The 26,237-nt window shown below is 40.4% G+C and overlaps 1 protein-coding gene across 1 annotated transcript; it reads right to left on the bottom strand.

Moving 5' to 3' along the window:
- Positions 1 to 100: 100 nt before the first annotated feature.
- LOC136442572 (rap guanine nucleotide exchange factor 1-like) lies at positions 101 to 26,237 on the bottom strand. The gene is made up of 21 exons (XM_066439497.1): positions 25,871 to 26,237; positions 21,381 to 21,565; positions 14,933 to 15,105; positions 14,397 to 14,544; positions 13,971 to 14,062; positions 13,305 to 13,496; positions 12,550 to 12,944; positions 11,404 to 11,907; positions 10,492 to 10,784; positions 10,000 to 10,115; positions 9,534 to 9,690; positions 8,755 to 8,830; positions 8,276 to 8,357; positions 7,934 to 8,026; positions 7,414 to 7,599; positions 6,925 to 7,104; positions 6,400 to 6,478; positions 5,973 to 6,074; positions 5,551 to 5,648; positions 3,765 to 3,896; positions 101 to 3,144 (listed from the first exon to the last, which is right to left on the bottom strand). The coding sequence occupies exons 1-21, from the start codon at positions 25,971 to 25,973 to the stop codon at positions 2,979 to 2,981; spliced, it is 3,552 nt and encodes a 1,183-aa protein (XP_066295594.1). The 5' UTR covers positions 25,974 to 26,237; the 3' UTR covers positions 101 to 2,978.

The following is a 26,237-nucleotide window of genomic DNA, read 5'->3' as shown; positions in this document are numbered from 1 at the left end:
ACCAATGGCTGGGCCATTTTTGGGATATAACCATAAACTGTTGTACATGTACTTGTAGTATGTGTAGTAAAAGAGGAAAAAAACACACAAGACTTGACTGTAACATTATGAATGGCTTTTAATGTAAAATTTACAAATAACTTTAGGTAACACCTTCTGTAGACATAAAAGGCAATGCACGTCAGCACAGCAGGGTTTGACTTTTACACAATTTCATGTCCTATCTCTTTACAGGGAGTCCATAGAAATCCCTTATTTACAAAACATTACAGAACAGAAATATATACACAAGAACAAGGGATGAGCAATACACAAATGTAGAAAATAGAGGGAACATATTCTATAATAATAATAAAAATGTTGGAAAGGTAAAGGAATCTAGAAAAGAAATTTGTATGATACAGCTTTTGGCACTTTGTGCTTAAGAATTGCTATGCTATATTCTATCTAAACAGATAAAACTGTGGTTGAAAACAGATATTATACATGTATGTAAATGCTGGCCATTTTAGCTATTACACAGAAAGTATCTAACCAATCAACATAAATTAATTCTTGTCTCTATGTCATAATTTTGTCCATTAGACTTTGTACTGGTAGTCGCTTTTGGTGTGCAATCTGATCAGAAAATCTCCCATCAAATTTAGGTGAAACTCACAGAGATTCCACCTTATAACATAGATTCACTTACCATTCAGACTATAGACAAGTTAAAATGTATTTTGAACATGGATCACAAATCAAGTCATCTTTACTCAATGCAGAACAGGGTTTGTTGGTAGAACTTATCTAAATCCTACTTTCCCTACGTTTCAAGGACACATTAGCCATGATACTTTGTATGAAAGACACTGAGTGACACAAACACATACAGTCAGTCAACACATCAGCTTACAGGTTTTCTGCGACATATGAATGCTTTTGATTCACAGTTCATAAGACTTAAACTTAAACTACAGGTCACATGAATGTACACATAGACAGTACGGATGCATAACTAATGGCAACAAGTTTACAGACTGTGTAACACATCTTAAACTGTAACAGTGTTATGGATGCTATTTGCTATGGTGTCAAAATCTGTTAACTAGTCTTAACTATACTTTTAACACAGCCAGAGAACAATTGTTTGATGATGACATTCCATCAAATATGTCTACACTAACCTGGGATGTAACACAATATGTGATTGGCCAAGTTATGGCGGCACAATGTCTTCAAGAATGTTACATGAGAACTTTGAAGAACTCACTCCCTCTGGTGCAGGGTTGAACTAACTTTGTTCTTCTCAAACACATTCCTCCTGTACATTGTGCATGCACACAAAAATATTGTAAGACTGCATGTCATTTGATTATGCACTTTTCAATTGTGTTTTAGAACACTGCAGTCAGTAACTTATACTGAAACATTACGTACTTGATGTATTGTTCCCAAAGACTATTCTGTCTGGAAAGAGTCTTAACTCTGCTTCTCCTGTCTTATTATTTTCTTGTCCTGAACATTTTCACACACTAACTACAGTGATATCTACAGCATGGAAGACAAAGAACACCTCTTTATTCACATCTTTTCATCTTCCAATAAGACTGTCATGGCACTCTCTAAAGTTCCCAATTCAAGACCTCATTCTGTCACCGCTGACTATGAAAAGCAGCTTCTCTATCAATTCCAGTTCTCAAATTGTGGCTGTTATCCTTTCTTTTGTTCTGTTACTTCTGTTTCTGTTCAGCCTAAAACCTCCACTAGCCCAGAGAATACCAAGGCTTACTTACAATCATTTACAACAATTTACACTATAATCCTTTCTGCTTTCAGCACTGCCTGAAAGGTCATCCTTTCAATCAAAATCAAGACATTTAATCTCAGAGTGTGAGGAAGCAAATGCCAGCATTTCATAATCCTTGTCACACAGATGTTTCTGGAGTAAGAGACATCTTGCAATGTAGCTCATTTTCTGTAATCAGCCCAGTGCTTACACTGGCTTAGAATTCAAGCATGAGACCTTTGTTTGTAATGTCCCAAATGATCACACTGCGGCCCTCCTAAAATCACATATCCTTTCTGTAAGAACAAGTGGAACTGCTCAAGTTCTACACTGTCTATGAAACTTTCCAAAGATGCGAGTATAAAAGGCCAGCTCTTTAGATGATGTTCAGAGCAGAGAAAGTGACCTTATCACTGAAACTCATTACCCAAATTCAAAAAGCAGCCAGCAAACCAGACGTTGCATTTTCTTCTACGGGTGTCTGTGCCTCCTGATGGGAAACCGACATACACTGTATACATGTATGTACCTTGATATAAATGTTATGCCTGGGTGCATGGCTTGCCTTACCATACTTGGCCTTTCCTATGCTGGTCCCAACAAAAATCAGGAATCAATTGGAAGGCTAGCCTGACTATTGGAAGGCAAGTTGCAAAGAAGAAAAAACTGAACCATTTCCAGTTTGACTGGTTGCAGCCGTATCAAAGGTGTATAAAAATGGTTGTGTCCCCCTGGCTGTGCAAATACCATGACATGTATGAAACAGCCACAAAGTCTCTCTCTCTCTTGGCCTTCTAACCGCTTGCCTTTCCCATTTTCATTTGTAGGACAAGAAAGGCAATGGGAGACCATATCCCTATAGGTCATGTTAACCTCTACATGATCTATATCATATGACTTGATAAAAAAATTAGCCATCACAAATGGTTCTCTTCTCGCAATGGCTTCTTTTTCACAATGTCCACTTGACCCCAATTTTCGCACTCCACTGAACTGACATTCATCCATGGAAAAATATCAGCAGCACGTGCCATCTGTTGCACACCCCCTGTCTCAGTGTTACATTCCAAAGCACTGGTAGATACCAGTCATCTTTGGATGATTCCATAACAGATGCAGGGGTGTTTTGCGGCGGGAGTTACAAAGTGGTAGATGATATAATAAATATGGGATGAGATGCTTGGAATATAAGATCTTTCAACATAACGGTTCAACTTGAGGACTCAGCAGGAGGCGGTTCCTTTGGCTCCGGTTTCCGCCGGACGCCACGAGGCTTGATCTCCAGCGACATCTGCCACAGGGCCTCCTCCGACAGGTACTCGTCAAAGTTGTTGAAGAAAGTCTGGATCTTCTCGTTCCTCTTGAAGTCGAAATGCCTGAGGGGAAGAGGTATGTTCAGTTAACTCACCGCAGGCAATGTGCATTTGCTAGTTGTTGGAACTTGTCAGCATATAACATGTAACATCTACTAACATAATTCCACCAGGGTACATAATTCCCCCACCCTGAAGTTCCGCCATCCTGTATATCTAAACTGGGTGTGCTGCACTACAGATCTTTCAAACTCATTGTTTTTCAAAGTGGCGGATTTATGCAACCTGGCTGATTAATGTTGATGTTAATGTTTATGTGTTGAGGTACCAGGAATAATAATCTATTTCTTCTGTTGGAATATGGAGAAAAAAACAATCATATTTAATTTGGAAGAACCACAGGCAGTGATAGGTATCTGTAAATTTTCACATGTTGGTTGTTAAAGATTGTCAGCAGATAAAATGGTTTAAAATTTACATTGAATGTTCAGAACTTCCATTACCTACATGTATTCACCAATCTCTTAGAAAATTCAATGAAAAAAACATACAATTTTATGCTCAAGGGATGTCAATGGTATGCCATGGGTTGGTATGCATAACTTTCAATGTTTCTCTGATTTGTATAGACATATTAACTCAAAAGCATTCCTGCAATAGAATAGAATCTGCTGCAGACTTACACTTGTTTGAACCTGCGCACGTTGTCCAGGATGTTGAACTGCTGCCAGCGCTTGGCGAAGTTGATGACCCCGTCCTCCAGCATGTCAGGGTTGCCCAGGTGTACAAATGTGATGTCCTGTAGGATCAGCCCTCTGCAAAAACAGGACATTACATCAGGGATGCGTCCATGAAGGCTAGACATCCAGGTAATAAGATACTCAATACAAAAGTTACTCAAGCAGCTGGGTAAGTTTTTAGACGGTCAGACATTTCAGATAGCATCTACTTTCTAGAATCTGAAGTCCAATAGGTATTTATATTCCCCTTCCAGTGGGAAGGGGGATATACTGTTTTTGCTTGCCTGTTCTTCTTCTTCTTCTTCTTCTTCTTCTTCTTTCTTCTGCCAAAAACCAAGTAGATGTGCGGTGGTAGCTCTACTAATGGTATTGCAGCAAGTTATATGTACCTTATGTTACAATGTACGGATGTTATATTAGAGATGTAGGTACCTATAGGAAAGGTGAATACACCTGACAATAAATTATGCTAATGAGGACATCATTTGCATAATTTATACAAAAACTTGTATTGCGTTTACAGTAAAAGCTGCAGATGTCATATTTGAGATGTAGGTATCTGTAGGAAAGGTGAACACACCTGAACATAAATTATGCTAATGAGGACCTCATTTGCATAATTTATGCAAAAACTTGTATTGCGTTTACAGTAAAAGCTGCAGATGTCATATTTGAGAAGTACATAAATTTAGGAAAGGTAAACACACCTGACCATGAATTATGCTAATGAGGACCTCATTTGCATAATTTATGCAGAAACTTGTATTTCCCTTACCGTAAAAGCTACAGGTGTCATATTTGAGATGTAGGTATCCGTAGGAAAGGTGAACACACCTGAACATAAATTATGCTAATGAGGACCTCATTTGCATAATTTATGCAAAAACTTGTATTGCGTTTACAGTAAAAGCTGCAGATGTCATATTTGAGAAGTAGATAAATTTAGGAAAGGTAAACACACCTGGCCATGAATTATGCTAATGAGGACCTCATTTGCATAATTTAGGCAAAAACTTGTATTTCCCTTACCGTAAAAGCTACAGATGTCATATTTGAGATGTAGGTATATTTAGGAAAGGTGAACACACCTGGACATAAATTATGCTAATGAGGACCTCATTTGCATAATGTATGTATATCCCTTACCGTAAAGACTACGGATGGCATATTTCAGATGTAGGTACCTTTAAGAGAGGTGAACACACCTGTACATAAATTATGCTAATGCAGACCTCATTTGCATAATTTATGCATAAACTTGTTTTTCCCTTACTGTAAAGGCTACGGATGAGATGCAGGTACCTTTAGGAAAGGTCATAAAACCTGGCCATAAATCATGCTAATGAGTGCATTATGCATAATTTATGCACATCCCTAACCATAAAAGCTACGGATGTCATATTTGAGATGTAGGTACCTTTAGGAAAGGCCGAATACACCTGGCCATAAATTATGCTAATGCCGACCTCCTTTGCATAATTTATGCAGAAACTTCGTCATATCCTTACAGTCAATGCTAAGGATGTCATATTTGAGGTGTAGGTAATGGGAGGGGAATATTCTGCATTTTCCCGAAAATGTTGCCATTCTAGTTTGAACAGGAATTTTTTGTGCTGTGGAGGATAGTGACTAAACTATTCCCTTACCAGGCTATTCACTGAAGCAAAAGAGCATTCAAGAATACTCCCTGGAACAAACATAACAAGAGACTGAAAACCTGTACACTTACAGGTAAGGTATACATGGTGGTTCGGCCTCAGCCAGGGCTGCCCGGTAAGCACGGAATGAAGAGGTGCTGTCTATCAATGTGCAGTACTCTGCAAGACCCTGTGACGGAAAGAAAAGATAGAAATGTTTAACAGATGTGCACAATGCTTTATGCAAAGCTTGTATTGAATCTTTTGTAGACAGTCGAAAATTTACCCAAATGACTAAAAATACAAGTGGTTATAAAGGATTTTCTGAAGCGCCTTTTGTGTTCTTTTAAATATCAGAGAAGTAACTCTGCACAAACAATTTTACATAATTCCATTAACATCATTCCTAATCTGTCTTTAAAAAGATCAATGCTGTTAATCTTCCACCAACGAATTGGACATTTGTGATAGTCAGCGGCAGTCAATAATAGACAAAAGAAAGTAGTTTCCTCACGTCTGTGGTTTGTTTCTGCCACTCCAGTCTCCGTATGGGCGCAGAGTCCAGCGCCGACAGGATAGCCAGGTACGAGTTGAAGTTGTTGAACCGTCGAAGGTGCTAGAGGGAAAACAGATGTACATTCAATAACGTTGTGATGCCACAGTGGTGTAGCCTACCTTAAAGTTTTGTTAGGTTTGGCTATTTACTTTAAGACACAGTGTAGAATAGTATAAACAAGACTTTTCAATACCATTACTTATTTCAAAGAAAACATTAACACTGCTTCTTTTTAAATTTTCCCAAACCCCTAACAGCATCATGCAGTGAAAATAACAAATGTTGTATTTACCTCCACTACTCACTCATAAGATATACCAACTCGTAACAGAGTTCTGGGTGATCCCAAGCAGTCAATACAAACATGTTGTTTGATAGTTTTTACCTTCATAATCTTGATGAATCTGTTGACCAGTTTCTCTCTCTCCTGGGCCTTGGGTTGTGTGAGGATACATGACCGGCACCTGGGAACAGAAACCAGGCATGTGAATGACGACCTTCAAAATTGTGATTTTTAGGCAATGCTTCGGTGAAATTCATCACTAAACTGATCAGTAAGCAGAAATTCAATGTCAAAACCTTCCTATAATTTCATTGCACTTCTCTGCTGAATTTTCTTTAATTTCTAAAAAAACTCAAAAAGAATCTTGCAGAATTGAATCTAGTGTGGTATGTAAAAAATAGATAGCATTTTCTCACAATCTTGTTGAAGTGCTCAATGAATGTGGGGAGGTTTGGACTTCTTACCAGCAAGAAATTTTGTTAAACTGCTCTGTGAATGTGGTGAGGCTCAGACTACTTACCAGTAAGACATCTTGTTGCTCAGTGAATGTGGGGAGGTTCGGACTTCTTACCGCCAAGAAATCTTATCAAACTGCTCTGTGAATGTTGTTAGGCTCAAACTACTTACCAGTAAGACATCTTGTTGAAGTGCTCTGTGAATGTGGTGAGGTTCGGACTAAGCTCCTCAGACTGCTCCTTGGCCCAGGCCAAGATCTCAGGAATCTCAATCTTCTGGAAGGCCTCGGCATCCAGTAGAGTCATCTGTTCTGCTAACTCCTCTCCCTTAAAGTCAAACAAACTGGCACGCCTAGAATGACACAAGTGAACAAAAGATTACCTTTTCTGACATAACCGTTGTATTTTTGAGAAGACATTGTGACAGAAATTTGAAAAAAAAAAATGTCAATGAACATCAGATAAAGTATTTTTCAAGCAAACAAAACCCAAGCTAACATTTATCAATTGCTGATTAATATTGTTCTCACAAGATGGAAAAAAACAACACCAATTTTAAGAAAAATTTCACATTTTTCCTGATACATGTACATGTGTATACAAAGAACTGTATGACAAGTACATGTACATGGGTTACACTTTCAAGCATGTTTCAACTTACTTCACAGAAACACTAAGCGCAGACAGCGGTGAGAAATTGTTGTTGAGGGCCAGCTGTTTTCTCTGGTCACATTTGTTCAGCATCTTGTTCCTCAGTAGCTTAGCCAGAACCAGCTCCCCATCACACAGCAGCTTAAACACCAGGTCCATCAGGATCTGGATGATCTCTTCTGTCAGCTCACCAATACTGGGCAAGAAGAAGAACAAATTTCCTTATCAATGCCAGATACAGAAATCTACCAATGCTGGGACACCATCAGAGGTTTGATAGAGACTTGGGAAAATAGGGAAAAGGGACATTCAGGAAACTGGAAAACTAGCATGCAACTAGCAGTAGGCTGCCACTTATTCTTGATATCTGGGCAGGCAAACTGAGGGACATGGGCACGAGCAACTCAAGAAGGATAATTAATACATTCTGTCAAATACAAAGAGCTTCCTGGATTAATGTTCCACCATTGAATGATGCAGTAATGCTAAAGAAGAATATAAGCATTTCAAACAAGGATCTAGTTACTCACCACAACTCGTCCACTACTCTGACCAACAAGAAGAAGGCATTTCGACTGGCTCTTTTTCTGGTGTTGTCGGACATGTGGCGAAACTTGTTATATGTGGGAACAGTTAAGGGGAATATCTGAATAGCAACCATGTTTTGAGCCTCCAAGAGCTAGTTTCGTCAACAGACTTTGTCTTCTCTTGTTCTTCATCTTACTGGGAAAGCAAATACAACAATAGAAGTACAAAACTTCTACAGAATCCTACATTTTGAAAAGAGATAAAAACACTTAATCTGTGCAGTGAGACCATGAATCTACGTTACTCTCAACAAGTATTAGTAACAAACTTTGTTAAAAGGATATCTATAGAGCAGCTTGTCAATCAGGTTCTTGGGTGTGATGAAGGTTCTGTAGGTTGTCAGGAATGCTTCATAGAACATCAAGTCTGGGCAAAAACAGAACATACATCATGAGGAACAATTACACAGGGAGAAACGGCAGTCAATTCTGCGGTATAGTGGCATCAAACTGGGCCCTGCCCCTGACTAAAGAATGGAAAATGGTGCTGCACACCATCATACTCATAGCACAAAGATAAGCTAATGATATCATGGAAACTACAACTAAATCATGGAAGATCTATGAGTTGGCATCTAACTTTAGAGATCTTACACCATCATAACAAAAACACCAGGGGTGTCCCGTATCTTTGTAGCCAGTGTACCTTTAATACATTCAAAGCACACCAGGCATGTGGCGCAGCAGCTGCTGGTTGTATTACAATGACCTGCCTCTGGGTATCAAAGTTTTGATTCTTACAGCTTCTGTATAAAAGATCTCACCATTTTTGTCAGCTCCAGTAGCATGCACTATCAGTACATCCATGGACCCCCCTCTAAGGTCAGGACCGTCTTCTCCCTATAGGTAAGGGAAAATCATCAAAAGATTATTAAGAGTCAAATTTAGGAGGAGGTAGAATGCAACTTTATATGATAAACAGGTTTATAGCAAAGATCACTGCATAGAAGTAAATAACACAAACAGCAACAGAACATAATCAAAGGAGGATAAGAAATACAGATTGTGCTAACTGTTGCAATCTGACGTGCCTCAACATTCACTTGGTCTAGTACCATTTACTGTTGGCAGATACCCATTTGAAATGTACATGTAAAAAATGCTCTGCTTCTGTGTCCTATGGTACGGTGAAAACAATGACAAGACAGAGCAATAGACATTCTAACTCCACCAGGCATTGCAGTTGGTAGTGAGAAACCTTTGTCATGAACATTATGGCAGTGGTTACAAAGAAATCCACACAAAAAAAGCTGGAATGTGGCCTTACAGACTGTACATGCTGAAATGTGACCTTACATGCTAAGGGATGCTGTACACTTACTTCAGATACAGAAAAATTACACCAATTGTACGAATTAGCTACAGAGATGTTCACTAAGATAATGAACCACCAAGTTCTACAAACCCAACTGGCACCACAAGGCAAACACAGCAACTGAAAGTTCACACCATGAAGCCGTAAACACTCCACACAGCGCAGGCACAAGCCAGGTGAAAACAAAGCACAGTCCTGCTATGAGTGGGAATGGTGAGTTGTACTAACTTTTGTTTTTGGCATCGTGTGGTATTTCCTGGGGTAACCCACCTCTTTCTTGAAAACTAACTTGTCAGACACATCCAGGGAGTCCAGTGTGTTGGGCTTGGTGGGGGTGTCTCCTTTGGTCTCCTCTTCTTCAGGTGTGCTCGGTCTGTCTTCCAAGCTGAAAGACAATGAATCTGTGAGCTAAGCAACATGTAAAGCCTTAATGTCTGGTTAAACAAGATCTAGTTCTCTACTGTTTATCTGACACTTGTCACAAATCTGAAACATATATACAAATGCGGATATACCTTCCTTATCCTACAGACTACAATCTATGGATGAGAAGTTTTGGGGATGTAGATATTGAAATTAACCATAATACTCATGGACAATCGTGTCAGTAGTAAGGAATAGTAGTCGGACAATAAATGAGGTCACTTTCAGTTGCACATTGTTCATTATCTATATAATAATGACAGTCCTTTACCTAGTACTTGTAGGAGAGGGTTCTATCATACTGATGGACTTGTCTCTGGAAGGGGTCTCGTACATTGGAGGGGAGGGGATCCCATGTGATGTGTGGTGTCGTCTGGTATCCTTGTCCTGAAAAACAAGTGGAAAAGAACACTTTGTGAGCAAAATAATCCAGGAACCAAGGCCCCAACTAAATTGTATAACCACCAGGCCACCAATAGCACTGCTATAAATTGTTATCAGAACATGTTGGTAACACCATATCAATTTTAAAGACCCAATAACTTATTCTTTGAGACCAAGGCACTGTGTTTCATGATTTCTTCCCGACTTTCCTTGTACCTAATATTTCAACTTCTTAAACAGCATAATTTTCTTTTTAACTTTTCGATACTTTGCGTGAACAAAAAAGGAAATGGACAGACAGCTGTCAAAATTGATTGAAAAGAAACTGCACATCTACAAAGAGAGGCTATGGCTAAAACAAGCTACAGTTGGTACATACCAAATGTTTTCTTTTCGGGGGGAGGGCTGGGGCTTCTACGGGAACATCTCCATTTCCGGCTTGTCCTTCCGGCGTTAAGTGGGAAAATCTGAAGATGTTTCCAGCAGAATTGAAACTTCCGGCTTGTTCTGTGTTGTATTGCACATTGTCGTATGGCGAGGTCTCCATACAGGGACTCAGGTTATCGTAAGGAGACATTTCAAGTCCATTGTACCCCAGGCCCTGGTGGGCGGAGTAGAAGAAATTTGGGCTCGGCTCAGAGTAGTCCCCAAACATGTGGATGTACGCTTGAACTGTGGAGAGAGTAAGCAACATCGATGATAAGTTCAGTAACTTAACTGTTGTAGCTGCAGTGTTTCAGCACAGAGTAAATTTTACAGAGCATGTTTTTATTTTGAACGAGATAGAGCATACGTTTCTTGTTGTTTTGCACATTGCATCAAATTAAGAGATAAAATGATTCTGAAAATAATGTACCAGTCTTAGGAGTGATTTAAATGGAATAAACTATAACATGTGTCATTGTAATTCTTAAAAATCATTTGTGAGTCTGAAATTCTGAAAATCTGGTCTAAATGAATTGATGTCTTGTACCCTAGTACCTATGTGTACAGTATACAGACCTTTTTTGGGGCAGTTATTGCTATGAATCTATACAACAAAGCAAAGCAGTGCTATCCTGTTAAGGAGGTAGGCTTGCACGTTTGTTCACAGTAGGTACACATTAGCTCTAACAACTACTTAAAGATTACAGTACACAGCAAGAACAGCACAACTACTTCGTATATAATAGACAGCCTTGATTACTTGTATGTCTCACTAAAAGCAGACATTTCCACCCACTAGGAACTCTAGACTCCAAGTTTTATGCAGGCAGCACAACCTAAAGCAAACACATGAACCCCAACTTACTGTGCTTCTTTTTCATTGGTAGCGGTGGTGGAACATCTGGGTCAGGTGACCTGCTACCACACAGAGCATTCCGGGAAGGCATAGGCTGCAACAAGGCATGCTGAGAAAAACCACTCATTCGAGCATGCGGACTACCAACGTGATGCGAGAACGGGCTGTCAGGCCCCAAGAAACTGTCCTGTAACAAGTTATCGTAACTGCCATGCGGAGTAGTGTGCTTTCGCAATTTTTTCGGTAACTTGGGCGGAGAGTCTGCGGCCCCCATTGCACTGGCAGAGGTGTCAAGAGTGTTAGCGGGACTCCGGTCGCCAAACAGAGAGTCCTGGCTGGCCATACTGCCCCGGTTAGTGGAAGCAGAGTCTGTGGAGTCACTGTCATGCAGACTGGAGCGGTTGGAGGTGTTACCGGGGGGGCCGGGGGAGTTGGCTCGCAGCATCCCGTCTGTGCTGCTGGTCTCGCTGCCCTCCATCATGTACTGTTCGCTAATCAGGTCATAGTCAGGCTCTGGAGATACAGGGTAAGATGAGATGTAACTAGTGTTAGAGACAAGGCTTTCACATTGGAAATACCGAGGAACATGTAACCAGTGTTAGAGACAATGCTTTCACATTGGAGATACCGAGAAAGATGTGACCAGTGTTAGAGACAATACTTTCACATTGGAGATACCGAGGAAGATGTGACCAGTGTTAGAGACAATGGCTTTATATGCCTGCAAATCAGGTCATAGTTTGGCTCTGGAAATTCAGAGAAAGATTAGAGTCAACCAGTGTTAGAGACAATGCTTTCATATGCATGAAGTTGTTGGTATTTTGATAATGACACTCATGAAAAGATCAATACACAGTCATTACAAAACATATAAAAACACAATACACATTACAAAAAATAATACACATTACAAAATGCAACACACATTCAATCAGAAGGGAAGATGTTTTCGTCAATATGTCGTCATATTCCTTTATCCAAGGCCCTTTAACTTCCATCTCTAAGCGACCGTATAGCAACCAAAATTGGGCTTGGGTAACCCATAATTTCATAATAAACGTAATTGGAATATGATGCCTGATTCTGTCAAATCTTTGGTCACTTAGCAGTCACAGCTTCTAATGGAAAGGGTATGACATAAGAAGCCTTTCCTACCTGAGAAATTCAGAGTGTCCATGGAGTGTCTGAAGCTCCCACTGCTGACGCTGCTGGCTGATCCACTGGGCAGGTCCACTACATACCCCGCAGAGGGGGGCGTCCCGTACGGCCCCTCACCATATGTGAACACAGAGTTGGAATATCCCATCGTCGAGGAGGGGGATGGTGTACTTGGCGTGACGTTGAAGGGCGGCACCACGTTGGTGGGAGGGTACGCTGCACCGTTGGAGGGCGTCCGTGAAATGGGCTGTACCACTGCGAACTTGCGACGGGGGGAGTTCTGGTTCATGTAGTCGGCACCAGGCATGGAGTGTGTTCTCTGTGCAGGCTTGGTCAGCTTGGGGGGCAGAGCTGGTGGTGCCTTCATAAAGGGTGGACTGGAGTTCCTATGCCTAAGGGAGCAACAAACATGTTGTGTGTCATTTCAGTATCTGCTTGTTCCTTGTATCAAATCCCAGCCTCCTCTATGCCTTCCTACCCCTGGCTTTCTGCATGCATTCTGCACCCCGAGTATCTGTTTTAACATCCTCATCAATTCAACTGAACCCTTACAACTTTTACATACATGTAAACTACCAACTTGATATACCGATGCTTCTATAACATGTCGAGGCCAAGTGTTTGTTAAAATCTACAGCTATTAAGAATTATCCTACTATTAGTACTAATGTATGAACGTACAGCCCTTGGCCAACACAGCTCTGAACCTGCCCAGAAAACACTTACAATACCTGCAACAGTAGATGACTGACCTGTCCATATTGATCAACACTCTATCCCTTGGCAAGGCTGGCTTAGGCGGCGGTTCGTCGCCTGATGTTTCGGAGGAGCTAATGGACATCAGGCTCTCTGTTGACCTGGCAATGGGAGAGGTTTGCTGGACGATCTCCTTCTCGCGAGGGCTCAGTGGGATTTCTCCTAGTGAGGACCTGTGGCCATTGGGACTGAGGAATAGCATGTACATCATCAATTCTGGTACGGCATCAACCATACAGACATCACAAAAAATTATATTAGAGGTGCTGAGTCAGCGACGTCTTCAATGTAGGTTTGGGTAGCACACTCAAGTTCTACATTGTCATGACATCCTTCACTAAAATGTGAAAGAAATTCTAATGGGCTTTCAGCTGAAATCTTTTGAGGGTCTCACAAGTATTCCATGTCACTACCTTGGCGATGCTAATTAAATCCCCTTTTCTCTGAAGATTTAGGATTCACATCCCCAAAATCCATTTGTCATAATGATTCCATAAGAAGTAAGTGTATTTGGGCTACATCCAAGCTTCTTCCTCCCACCAAGTGACTTTTCCAGATTTCCTTTTGTGGAGAGGTTTTGTGCTTCAGAATGAGTCATATACACTGTAGGGCCTCCTACACAAAGTCACCCACAGATGAGTTATGTCTGCCATGTTACTCACCTGATAGCCTTGGTGGGAGACACTTCTGTTGTTGATCTGGAGCGGGGCATGGACTTGTCCTGTAATCTCTCGATAGACAACTGTACCAGTTCCTGGAGTGGTGCAAATTTTGAAATAGGCTCTCAGAATGATTTATTAAGTCACTTTTACCTACTGAAAACTGTCTTCCCTTACCCTTCACTTTTATGGATGAATTTTCAACTGTACTTTGATAACCTCTCAATACAAGTCTTGAAAACTTTAATAAAGCCTATAGAAACATAGCAGATGGTATCAACCATTTTATGTAACCACGATAGAAAAATCATGAACATCTTTGGACCCTAACACTTCCATACGTACCTTCATTCCATCTGCAGCTTGTGTTCTCGTATCCTTTCACAACAATTTAAAAACAAACATTCAATTCTAGTGCTGTGTTTTTACCTTGACTCCGTCCACCACTGCATGGATGACCTCGTTGGCTGCCTCCTTGTTGGAGATCTCTCCCTCCTCCAGCAGCACCTGGTCGGACCAGCGGATCAGGTTGGCCAGGCTCTGGTACACTTGGTTATGGCACGACATGATCACAGAACTGGGGGGGGGGGAAACATGAGAACTCTTTATCTCTGGTACACTTGGTTATGGCACGACATGATCACAGAACTGGGAACAAGAACATTCATATTGTCTTACATGTGGATCAGGTTGGTAAGACTCTGCTTAAGGAATGACATGATCACAGAACTGGGCACAAAAACAGGTGGACTTTGAGCCTGGGACTTTCGGTTACTGTACATATAACTCTCTATCATTATTCAGACAAGTAAAGAGTACTTTCAAGAGTACTTTTTTGCTCTCTTGTCTTCAGACAGCAACAAATCATTTGAAAGTTATCAAGAAACGACATACAAAGTGTACAAAAACAAGCAAAAGTTGTATATCTTTGTGGAAATCACACAACATAATGCAGAGATTCTTACCTTTGTTCCTTGATGAGACATGAGTTGAGTGTGCTGTACAGCTCCATCACCGTCTGCAGCACCTCGCTGGCCGTCGCCGGCACGTTCTCCAGGATGTTCTTGTCCACCACAGCCTCCAGGTACGTCAGGGCGTTGATGACCACTTTCTGGGAGAGGTGCAACTTGTCCACATCCTGGAAAAAATGGGAAAAGTCTCATTAAGTTACGGTCGCTTTTCTGAGGAATGTTTTCATCCTGGAAAATACCGGTAACTTCTCATTAGTTTTGCATTTTTTTACTAATGACTACAGTAGTTGAAATTCCTCCGGCTCTGGGTATATGCAAACTTTAACAATTACAGACATAAGTCCAGACTTATCCCTGCTGAGATAGATAGGGCCCTTTAACCTTCACTATGATTCATATATTCATGTAGATCTTCTACAAAAATACTTATTTTAGAGATGACAGAAAGGTCTTTTATTAGGTGTTGGTTGATAATGAGTTTAAAAACCATAATCTTTTTCATTCTGGCCTATTCCAGATGGATAAACATTAGAATTTGGTGTGTGGGATAGCACCAGAAAAACAAATTCATAGAGGAAGAGGAAAACCTTTAAATCAGTTTGGCAACTTTTATCATGCCATTGGCCAATCTTACAAGGTAGAAGACCGGAAAATAGCTGGTTACCAGGTTTATACCCCCTGAGGTCAATGTTACTTTAAGGTGAAGTGCTTCTGTAGTTCCCTGAACAAAGGTGTGAAGAACTATCATATTTACACAGGTTTTCCATCTATTTATGCAACCCTTTGACATAACCTGCACCACAACGTGCCCCTGAGACTTGTTTGTATAGATGTTAACTTTGTTATGTGAAAGTCTGAGCCCACTGTTAGCTTTGGCAACACCAACCTCTAGCAAGAGTTCAGAGTTCAACACCGCATCTTCAAAGTGGGGCTTTGAAGTGCTAGAATCCTGTAATGGCTCCGCCTACAACAAGCCAGCTGAGATGGTTCAAGGCTGCACCAGTGTTTATGCTGAGAGTCTGTAGCACCTTGTGTGGGACTGGGTCAACATGTACTCCCCAGGGCACACAGGGTTGTCTGGAACTTACATGTGGGCTTCCACATTTACATCAAAGCTGGGCCATTCAATATATAACAACTACTACATGGACTATGAGAAATTATATTCACATGTAAAGGATAGCCTGAAAATATCAAGCTACTCAAAGGCTAATCCTCTTGACCTTGTTCTTGGGTTTCCTGCTTTAGGTGGGCTGTAATATAAATAAAGAAGGCACTTGGGGACAATGTAGTCATTGTCTTCAACATCTTTGGTTTGGAGCTTCACTACCTACAGCTGAGTCACCCAGAGCTGTAAACTTGCCAAGGTCATGACTGGACGCTTCCTTTCCTGGTTTTGGTACCATCTTGTGCAAAGATGTCTACTCGAAATGAATAAATATTCTATTTTGGGGTAAAGCCATTTCAAACTCTAGCAGGAACGGATAAGAAAGCCTATGATAAGAAAGCCTATGATACAGTTTTCGCATGTTCGGAGCTTTGAGTTTTTTTTATCGTTCAATGCATGACAACAACTCTGTGTAGCTGTTTCCTCACTGTGTATCCTGTTCCTGTAGAGGGAAACCACAGCTAGAAGACCTGATGTTTACAAAGACAGGCTAGGGATAGACACCCAGAGAGGGCCAAATGTCACACTTTGGGCTCCAGATGAATACTCTATAGTCATTGATACTTGGAAAGACAGTCTACTTCAAGTTGTGAATGCTAGGGAAGTCCTAAGGGAGTGTTATCATACAAGCAAACCGTGACTTCCTGTAAACCAGATTTACATTTTGGCATCTTCTGCCAGAAAAAAGGGGAAATCTTCCTAAACTGACTGAATCGTCTATAAAATCTCATGACCACTAAGATCATCCATGACTAGAATACAAAAAGGTCAAGAATGACACTGCAGAAAATGCTTGACACATTTATGTAAAAATGGTCAATAAAAGCAATTTCATGTTAGTCCTCTGGGTAGGTCTAGGAAAAACATCTGAGTAATAAAAACGTTGTAGAATCATTTTCCAACATGTTCTCCACATTTCTGTTGTGACAGAAAAAGTCCCCCTGTTGAAACCCTGTTTTGATTTAAAAAAAGAGAGACTACCTATAGGCTATAGCTACCGACCCTCTTTTCATCAGGACCGTAATCAGAAACATTAATTTTCCTAGGCACTGGCTGTTTTTTTCTTATATCAATACAGTTATACTACAAATGTATGCTACAGTTGATTTAACCTATGTGAACACCAGGTTACCAAAATGTTCACTGTCCGGCTTTGAGTCTGACATCAGGGAATCATCATGCTTCAGCCTTGGGGGACTCCTAAAGTTTGGTTTGGAAACATTTAAACATCAAACAGTTTCCTGCACAACAACTTGAGAAAGGGAAACATAAAGGGTTGTATTTGGGGTGGAAGCAAGCTCCGAGCTTTTAGACAAGACATCTAACAAACAACACAGGCTTGGTACAATCTGTAGCATCTGACTCCACTGGGTCCTGTCTGTAGATGATATCAGCAGGAACAGACTTTCTGCACTCAGAAGTTGAAACTGAGACTTTGGCACTTGTCCATGCTGTCTCATGCATGTTGACTGTTACTTCCATTTCTGTTTAAAGCTCTTGTGATTCATCACAAAAAGGGCTTATTTGGACAGTATGATGAGGCAGCAAAGGCTATTACTCCAGATGATGTAATAGTGCAAGGGGCGTGAAACTTAAGATGGGTCTGAAGTCTTGGAGTCAATTAAGCATATGGGTGCCCATGCTACACACTGCAAAGCTAAATAACAAGGTTTTAGTGTATCTCTTAAAATGTTTCACCGCACTCAAGGCTCAGGTTACTGGTACAAAGGATGGATGGGTTAGAGCTTGAGTAAATGTATGGTGTTAAGTTTTCAGGACGGTAGCAGAAATGTGGCTTATCCGATTATGTAAACCGAACTGGGTTAAGAAGGATGTAAGATTTGAGCTAATCTGACTCTGTAGTTACCGCTCTAGGCCAGGAGGAAGGGAAAGCCGACACACGATCCAACAGTCCCTCAACCTTCATTAACTCCCATCACTCTGCATTACAACTCTTAATCACCTACACAACCTTCCAGAACAACAACAACACAACAAAACACAAGACCTGGCTTGAAATGGACAGCCTGGCCAGTCTGTAGGCCACGAGACTCTTCTCCGCCAGCATGAAGAGTTGTTTGCTGTTGGAGGTGTCGCTGGGGGAGCAGCCCATGGAGCGTCTCCTGTACTGGGTCTGCACATCGCGCTGCAGCTCCAGGAACGGGTCCGACCCCCTCCCACTCCGCCGCCTCCTGGTGAAGGTCCTGGTGTTCGGAGTGCAGGCAGGCTGGGGAAACTTATTCCAGAACTCCATGGAGGAACATTTCAGCACTGCCAACTAACTGACAAAATGGCTGCCTCCTGCTTGTCCACTCTGAGAGGAGGAAGCTCTCTCAGTAACTGAAAACTATAAATGTACTTCCTGCTGACCTCTGACCTTCAATCAGGCGAGAATTAGTACCCTTCCTGTCAGGACTCCTCCAGTCCATGCAAAGTGGGAAAAAATGCAGGTTTCAATTATGTAACTACTACATATGTATTGCTGGCAAAGGGGAGGGGCCCTGTTTAGTTAGACTTGATGGAGACCATGTGTTCACAGTGGGCAGAACTAAAACAACTTCTTGTTCAATGGCTCCTTTTGAAAATTCATGGTAAGGTTTCCTTGAGTATAAACTGCCTCAAAGCTTGATAAAACTGAATTCTTCAACCAGAAAGGTAGCTTGTCAGTTGAAGAATTAGATGATGATTACTCTGATGTGATATAAATTGTTGCCAGGAAAGTCTAAGACAAAATCATTAAGTATACTTTGACTCCAGGATCTTGTTCAAGTTACACTGTAGTTCCTTGTTTTTGCCACCTGAAATTTTCACCACAAGTTCCTTTATTTTTTTCCAGCTTATTCATCATTTCTGTCTTTTCACAATCCTTTCATATTATACTAGTATATAATATACACTGTCACCATGTAGGTACCGTACTCAGACTTGTAAATAAACAAACACAGAATACATGTATATAGGACTGATGCGTAGCAGACATATGATATGCTCAATTTTCTTTATCCTCAGATGTGTGATATTTCAACGTGGCAGTATACAAAATGTCAGCCTAAAAGACTTAAATCGTACATAAAACCTTACTAGTTACTTACACCTTATTAAACTAGACTGGCCGTCATTTGCTTTAAGAGCAAATTCAGGATGTTTCGCCCATACTCCTCATGCAAGAAGTGGGCTGTCCCAAAAGAAGTCCTGGGCAAATCCACGTTTCTGCACAATTTATGCAAATGAGGTCCTCATGAGCATAAGTTATGTCCAGGTGCTTTCACCTTTCCTACATGTACCTACATGTTGTCACGGTAAGGGAAATACAAGTTTATGCAGGAATTATGCAAATGAGGTCGTCATTAGCATAATTCATGGCCAGGTGTGATCACCTTTGCTAACGGTACGTACATGTCAAATATAACATCCGTACCATGTAACATAAGGTACATATAACTTTCTGTAATACCATTAGTATAGGTACCCTGACATCTGCTTGGTTTTACGTCCCAGAAAGGGGTGAGTGAAGGAGGGCTTATGTTACAGTATGACCTAGTTCTTGCTGGCCCCGACAGAAAATAACCAAAAATTGCATCAAAAAATTGCAAAATAAATCATTTTGAAGTAGTGTATGCCAAAAACAATAATGGGGTCCTTTGGGTAAATATCCAATGCACAACTAAACCAAATTTCAGGTCCTCAGGTTTCAACACCACGGCACTGGAGGCCATAATGTGCGACTTTTGTCTGAAAATGACCAAAAAACCTCCATAAAATCATTTTAAAAACTTATATCAAAAAAATTTAAAAAGGGTCTAGGGGTATACACATACTCTACCTGCATACCAAATTTCAGCTTATTTGGTCGACGGACGACCGAGAAGAAGCGATTTGAAGATTTGACAGGAGAAGAAGAAGGAGAAGGAGAAGGAGAAGAAGAAACCTGACAAAAACAATATGTTTCGTTGGCGAAACATAATTACCACCCATTTAACCTGACATCACATACTGCCACTATGCTCACTTTCACAGAACAAGGGCAGTCTTTTTCAGGGGCCCTCATGTGGTTTTGAGGTCAGGAAACCAGAAAATCCAAGGATAACTTGGGACAGGGACAGAAATCAGGAACAGATGGGGCCCCAGGGGAATGGGGAATGGGGGTTAAATGGTGCAGGAGGGTGTGTAATGGGTTTACAGAGTACCTGGCTGAAAAGAGAAACTCTCTTTTTCACAATTCAAAACCTATATAGAAGAAAATGCTTGCAAAACACATGGACGACTTAATTGGAAATCAAAAAGCAAGCAAAGACTTAGCTGACTTTCCAAGCAATGTGGAATCTCAAGGTGGGATCGTGTGAGATGCCAGCCTAATCACGTGATAATAGTCCCAGACCCACAAGGTCTGGTTGGAGCAGATACAGGGCTTTAGAGATGGATCTCAGAGGGATAAAGGGATTTCTGGAAATCCTCTGTTTTTCTTTGACCGCAAACCTTTACCCATCTTAGATATTTATATTCCTACCATCATTAATTAAAATTCTGCTGTATTTCATTCTACTGTTATGAATATTAGACATGCGAAAGGATAGGAAATGGAAAGGCTAAAAAAATAATGAAAGGCAAGGCAAACAATTGCTTCTGTAAAATAATCAAGTTGTTTTCTGCACCAAAAATACAAAAATCAAATTTCCTAACTCTGCATATCATCCCCATCCTATAAAATGCAAATTTAATCAACACCAGATGATGACAGTATTCATACTGGCCTTTACCACATTGGAAACAGCTTTGTAGACTTGTGTATCTGTGGGGGCACAGCTTGGTTGGAGGGGGAGGTGACCGGCTGCCTTGTTAGTACAAGTGGATATTCAGGACCTCCTGAGAGGAGTCTGAGCCATATGGAATGTTTTCTTTGCTTTTATCTTGTCTGCATAAGGTGCAATACACGTATTCAACCTCCTATACATTATACATGGCCTTTTTCAAAAGGCAACTCCAAACGCTCAAAGAGAAGTGGGCATCATACCTGTAAATTATGAAAAGTTATCTCTGGAGGAAACATTTTTTTCAAAAACAAGTCTAAAGGTGATTTTTGTCAACTCCTTTCCCATGCAGACTGCAGACAATTCTGCTAATAAACTGAAACACTACATTCTAGAGAAGATCTTGGGGGCAATATTTTACAGTTGCTTGCAAAGCTTGGCCTTCCAGTACTGTATGATACCAGTCAACATTTTCAGCTTGTATTTTATCATATATCATATATGTTCCATTTAAACATGACCCTACCTTCTCCACCTGTGGTTTCTGTGTTCCATCGCTGCCCTCGTCGCTGCTCTTGCGGCGGACATGCAGCTTGCCCAGGCTGGACTGGGACTTACTCAGGGTGATCTTCCTCTGGATGGCCTCCACCCCCTTCCCCACACCACTGCGGATCTTGTTACCCAGCGTGGACTGTTGGCCTTGGGGGGAGTCTGGAAAATACAACAAGACAGTAAGTAAATGTATAGTCGATATCAATGGCAATATACCCTCTGTTGTATGTATAGAAGGCTTCTGTAACATATCAAGGCTGTGTAAGTAACATAGTTGTCCAATTAGTTACCTGATATGTTTACACCATTTGAAACATAATTTAGAGAAATATCTGAAAGATTTTTGAATTACAATGAACCAATCATAATCAAAAAGATTACAATCATATTTCTACCTACATTTCCACCAAAATAGTGGTATCCAGTATTAGATTATGTTTTTAAATCAACGGTTACAACTATTCAAGTGGCACTGTATATTTATGAAAGATACCTATCACACATGGAAAAGCACTGGTCATCTACATTTCACGGTAACAATAACAAATTTGTCCTTGAATAATAACACTAGGCAATATCAGCAACTTGACAAAAGGGATAGTTCTTTTATAAGACAAGAGTAAATAATATCATTTCTTTCCTCTGTACCTGTATCTTTAACCCTGAGTACAGCTATCCACCGCATGCTCCCTTCAGCCCCTTGCTACCTTACCCTCCCAGCGAATATCAACGACTGCCTAACACTTGTACCCACGGCTCCCATATATACACACCATGTCCTCATCCTCCTAATTATGGACCCATCCATGACTCATGTTTACTGACATCAGCTAAGTGGCATTAATCTTATGGCACCCTGACAGCTGGGTCAGGGTTTGGTGCACCCTCTGCCCTTCACCTACATTAGGTTACATTCACTCGACAGATACAACTTGTATGACAAAAATACAACATTTTGAACATTTTCTATTTTCTTATGTTTGAATATAGAAAAGATGACAAGATAACATAGTCATAAATGATGTTTGTACAGTACTGATGTCTGGGTTTGGTTACCTTTACCCTTTATCTACCCTACAAAAATACAAGTTAACTCAAAAGAAAAGAATATTTTTGACTAGTTTTGTTGGATTAAATTTGCATACAGATTACAGGAAAATAAAGTGTTTGCAGTCCGGGTTAGGGTTTGTAAGCCTTTTGCCCTTCACATGCATAAGTTATGCATACCTCTTCTGACCAAAATACAACTTGAATGTTTGTTGCTGCACAGTATCATAGTGTTCATCAAACATTTTACAGATAAACAAGATATCTATATACAATGTACCAATGAAGGGTGAAAACTTTAGGTGGATGTTATTTATAGTCTGACAAATGTCTTTTTAACGACTTTATAGCTGCCACCAAAGATTAAATTATGTTCGGATTAATCCTATGGGAGTATATAGGCTCAACACAACTGTTTTATGTGGTGGTTTTAATGAGTTATTTGCATGTATTAGCTAATAAAATATGATAACACATCTTTGCATAAATATCATGGGAGTTGTGGTAATAAAATTTTCTTTTAATATAAAATGAGTCATAGCTTGATGCAATACAGAGTAATAGTTTTTCAGTCCAAAGCCCAGCAAACTGCCATTTTCTACAAATGATCAACAAAAACATTTTACTTTAGATTATAGTTCAAGTCATATATCTATATATTGCATTCATTTGACAGGATCGTTCACAGAACTCCGTTTATCTTGTTCCTCACTGTAAATGCATGTTAAAGCAATATTCAGTGATACCATCACCAAATATATTTGTATTTACACATCATAGTTATCATATACAAGTTTTGATATAACTCTCTGATCTCAACATAACTGATAATACTGATACTGTAGTTTAGGTTTGCCTTGCTAAATCATAGGTACAGAATGATTCATTGCCTTCTATACATCCCAGGTCTGCTTTGATTTAGTCCTCTGCCTATAACAGTGCTGGATGGATACCAGTCAATATGGCTACATACATGTACATGTACACTCTCTCACAAATTGAATACCTTGATCGATGTCTCATTTAGTCCAACATGAACCAATTTTCAGCTCAGTGGGTTTTCCTAATTACCAACCTTGTTTGAAGTGTCGATACACCAAACTAAGTAGGCCTGAACAGGGCTCGAAATTACCCACCTACATTCTGCACTAAACCAAGGACAGAATCTGCAAAGATGTCACGGCGGAAAAATTTATAGATTGATGGTAACAACGTAGGCATAATACTATTTCAAACCCTGGAAAACTAGCTATATTTGCCTGTAGGAATATTCCAGACTACTGTATTAAAATGTTGCTTTATTGTCTTGGTTTTTGCCATGACTATGAAATCATATTCCCTCTAAATATGTGTTTTGCATTTATACTGTACTACAGCAAAATGCCTGGCTGAGAGACGGAATGAAAGGTGGTAATAATGTCAGTATGTCATCAGACTAGGTATTTTCTGCATCACCTGTGCTGCCAGTAAAGTCTACTCAATTATTCAGGGGCTACAATATAAGTGTCAAAGGGACATTTGTGAGGGATGGCAACCTGTACTCTTGGCTTATTGCATTTTCACACCTTTGGCCACTTGACGTTTTTCATACACCTTTTGTTGCACCTTGTGGAATGCAGTACAAAGTTCAATATGCCCTGATGAAAACTGCCAAAACATGGGTAAGTAGATCTAAAGACTGTGGTTGTTGAAGTTGCTGAAAAAAAACTAATAAAACTTACAGGCATATTTTGGGGCACATGTCATGACCTACAGTAACCCCAAGCTGTCGGTACAAGATGGCAATGTAATGTATGTAACAAGTTTGTGTTGCTTCACAATCTAAACACTGTAATTATTTTGGTCCTTGGTTGACAAAAATAACTCTTACTGGACAAATCCTTGACATCAATCGGTTGGGCATGGCCAAAGCAATTTCATGAGTTCTCAAGGTATAATTTGCAAACATGACGTAAACACTGCCTTTTTCTATCAAACCGTTACAGTTCAATGACTAATTGTGTTAACACTATCAGAGGAAGAATACCATTTGCACAGATGAAAACTATCTACCTACAATGTTGTTTTAAAGGTACCCCATGCAAGTTTTATTCCAAGTGGGGCTTCTTGCTTCTTGAAGTGGAAAAAACTCATTACTCTGGCTAATTGCATAGGAATGACCCATGACAGGCAGCAATATTGCACCTCTCCATATTTGGCACCCCAATAATAAACACCCCACCAGGTGGCCATTGAATATAGACACCTCCTTTCCTGGCTGATTAACATGGAAAGTATGACTTACATTTATGTGGGAATGAATAGCCATCCAAAAAAGCCCAAGTCTTGATAAAGATCTATAACTGAAACTACAAAAGTCAGGAAAAGAACGTCCTACACTGTTAAACTGAATTGGTGAAGGTCACAACACACAGTTGTACATTCTTTGGATCTATTAGCATTGTACAGTGACCTTGATGATGATAGCTGTTGGGACCTAACACCACGAACGTAAGCACAAATAAGGCCAGGTAAGGGTCATGATGGAACTTTCCAGTCAGGACGCAAAGTACACCAGTGGAGATAACATTACCACTGGTACGTTACTTTGTGGCAGTCAGATTGTGCATTACAAGAAAAGTAAACAAAATGGTCATTGTCTAGTTGAAGTTAAATGATGCAATAAGCAAGACATTTCCAGGTAGACTACAGTGATACAGAATTTGAGAAATCACACCCATCATGTAATATCCAAACAATAAGTTGATGTTATATGCTTATCCTGAACTTAAATACGGTACATATCCTAAAATACTGATACTATATAAAAAAATTAAATGACAATGCAAAATATCGATTGTACTTTAACCTAAAGCAATTTGCAGACAGCCAGTAGCCAGACAGTCCAATGATAATATGATATGACTGCAGCAATGACAGCGTCACACAGATGGCATCATAGCAAGAAAGATGAGGACAGTAACCTCTGTAACAACTAAATACAGCCTATAGACACTGGCAGTGGAGGAAATTTGTGCCATCTAAATCTATAGTACTAAATACTAGCATACATGGCAGTGCTGCTGAGGCTTCTTCTGCTGTACCCAAGATACATTGACAAGAAAGCAATAAACAGCAGGGAGCAATAAACAATATCTGTCAAGTGCTTGGTCAATTGAGATGTTTACATTCCAGGATGAATAATGGTCCTAAAGCAGCCTGGTCATCACACTGGTCACTTTCCCACAGATGACCACATCGCATCAAGTGTCCAGTTTAGTCACACATCATTCCCAACCAACAGACAAACAGAGAAAACACATCCATGCCCCTCCCCCTCGTAAAACACATTGGACGTCTTGTCCTTTAGTTTACACATGAACAGCTAGGATGGGAAAACATCGCACATGCTAGGAATGTACACAGAAACTGTCCGACCTTTCTGATGCACGCACACGGCGTGAGGGACGGACGGGCAGCGATACTTACAGCAGTCCAAGCTATAGTAGTCCGGGTCGTTTGCAACACAAAACCACGACATTTTCAATCCCAAAGGCCCAATGTATGGCTAAAAATACTGGTATCTCAGTTCGACCTATGCCAGCTATGAGTTACGGCTTGGATGAATCCACGATAGGGTCGTCCGTCACATTTGAATTGCATGCCGGTGTAAAGGCACTACAGCACTATGCCCCGTACATAATTGCTTGTGAATCTATAGTGAGCTGAAATTACTCAGCCCTCCAAAAAAATCAATCCCCCGCCATTCCATATGTGGGAATGGGAGCACAGATGAAAAACAGGA

The sequence above is a fragment of the Branchiostoma lanceolatum genome, chromosome 9 (genome assembly GCF_035083965.1).
Source record: "Branchiostoma lanceolatum isolate klBraLanc5 chromosome 9, klBraLanc5.hap2, whole genome shotgun sequence".
Lineage (NCBI taxonomy): Eukaryota > Metazoa > Chordata > Leptocardii > Amphioxiformes > Branchiostomatidae > Branchiostoma > Branchiostoma lanceolatum.
Note: the sequence above shows the minus strand (reverse complement) of the source record. Positions and strands in the feature narration are given on the sequence as shown.

Excerpts from the sequence above, each read along its gene's own strand:
- LOC136442572 (XM_066439497.1), bottom strand. The coding sequence starts at position 25,973 with ATGTCGTGGTTTTGTGTTGCAAACGACCCGGACTACTATAGCTTGGAC. Across the intron at positions 3,897-5,550 it reads CCACCATGTATACCTTACCT|AGGGCTGATCCTACAGGACA; the intron begins GTAAGTGTACAG and ends CTGTTTTTGCAG. Across the intron at positions 3,145-3,764 it reads GTGCGCAGGTTCAAACAAGT|GCATTTCGACTTCAAGAGGA; the intron begins GTAAGTCTGCAG and ends TCTTCCCCTCAG.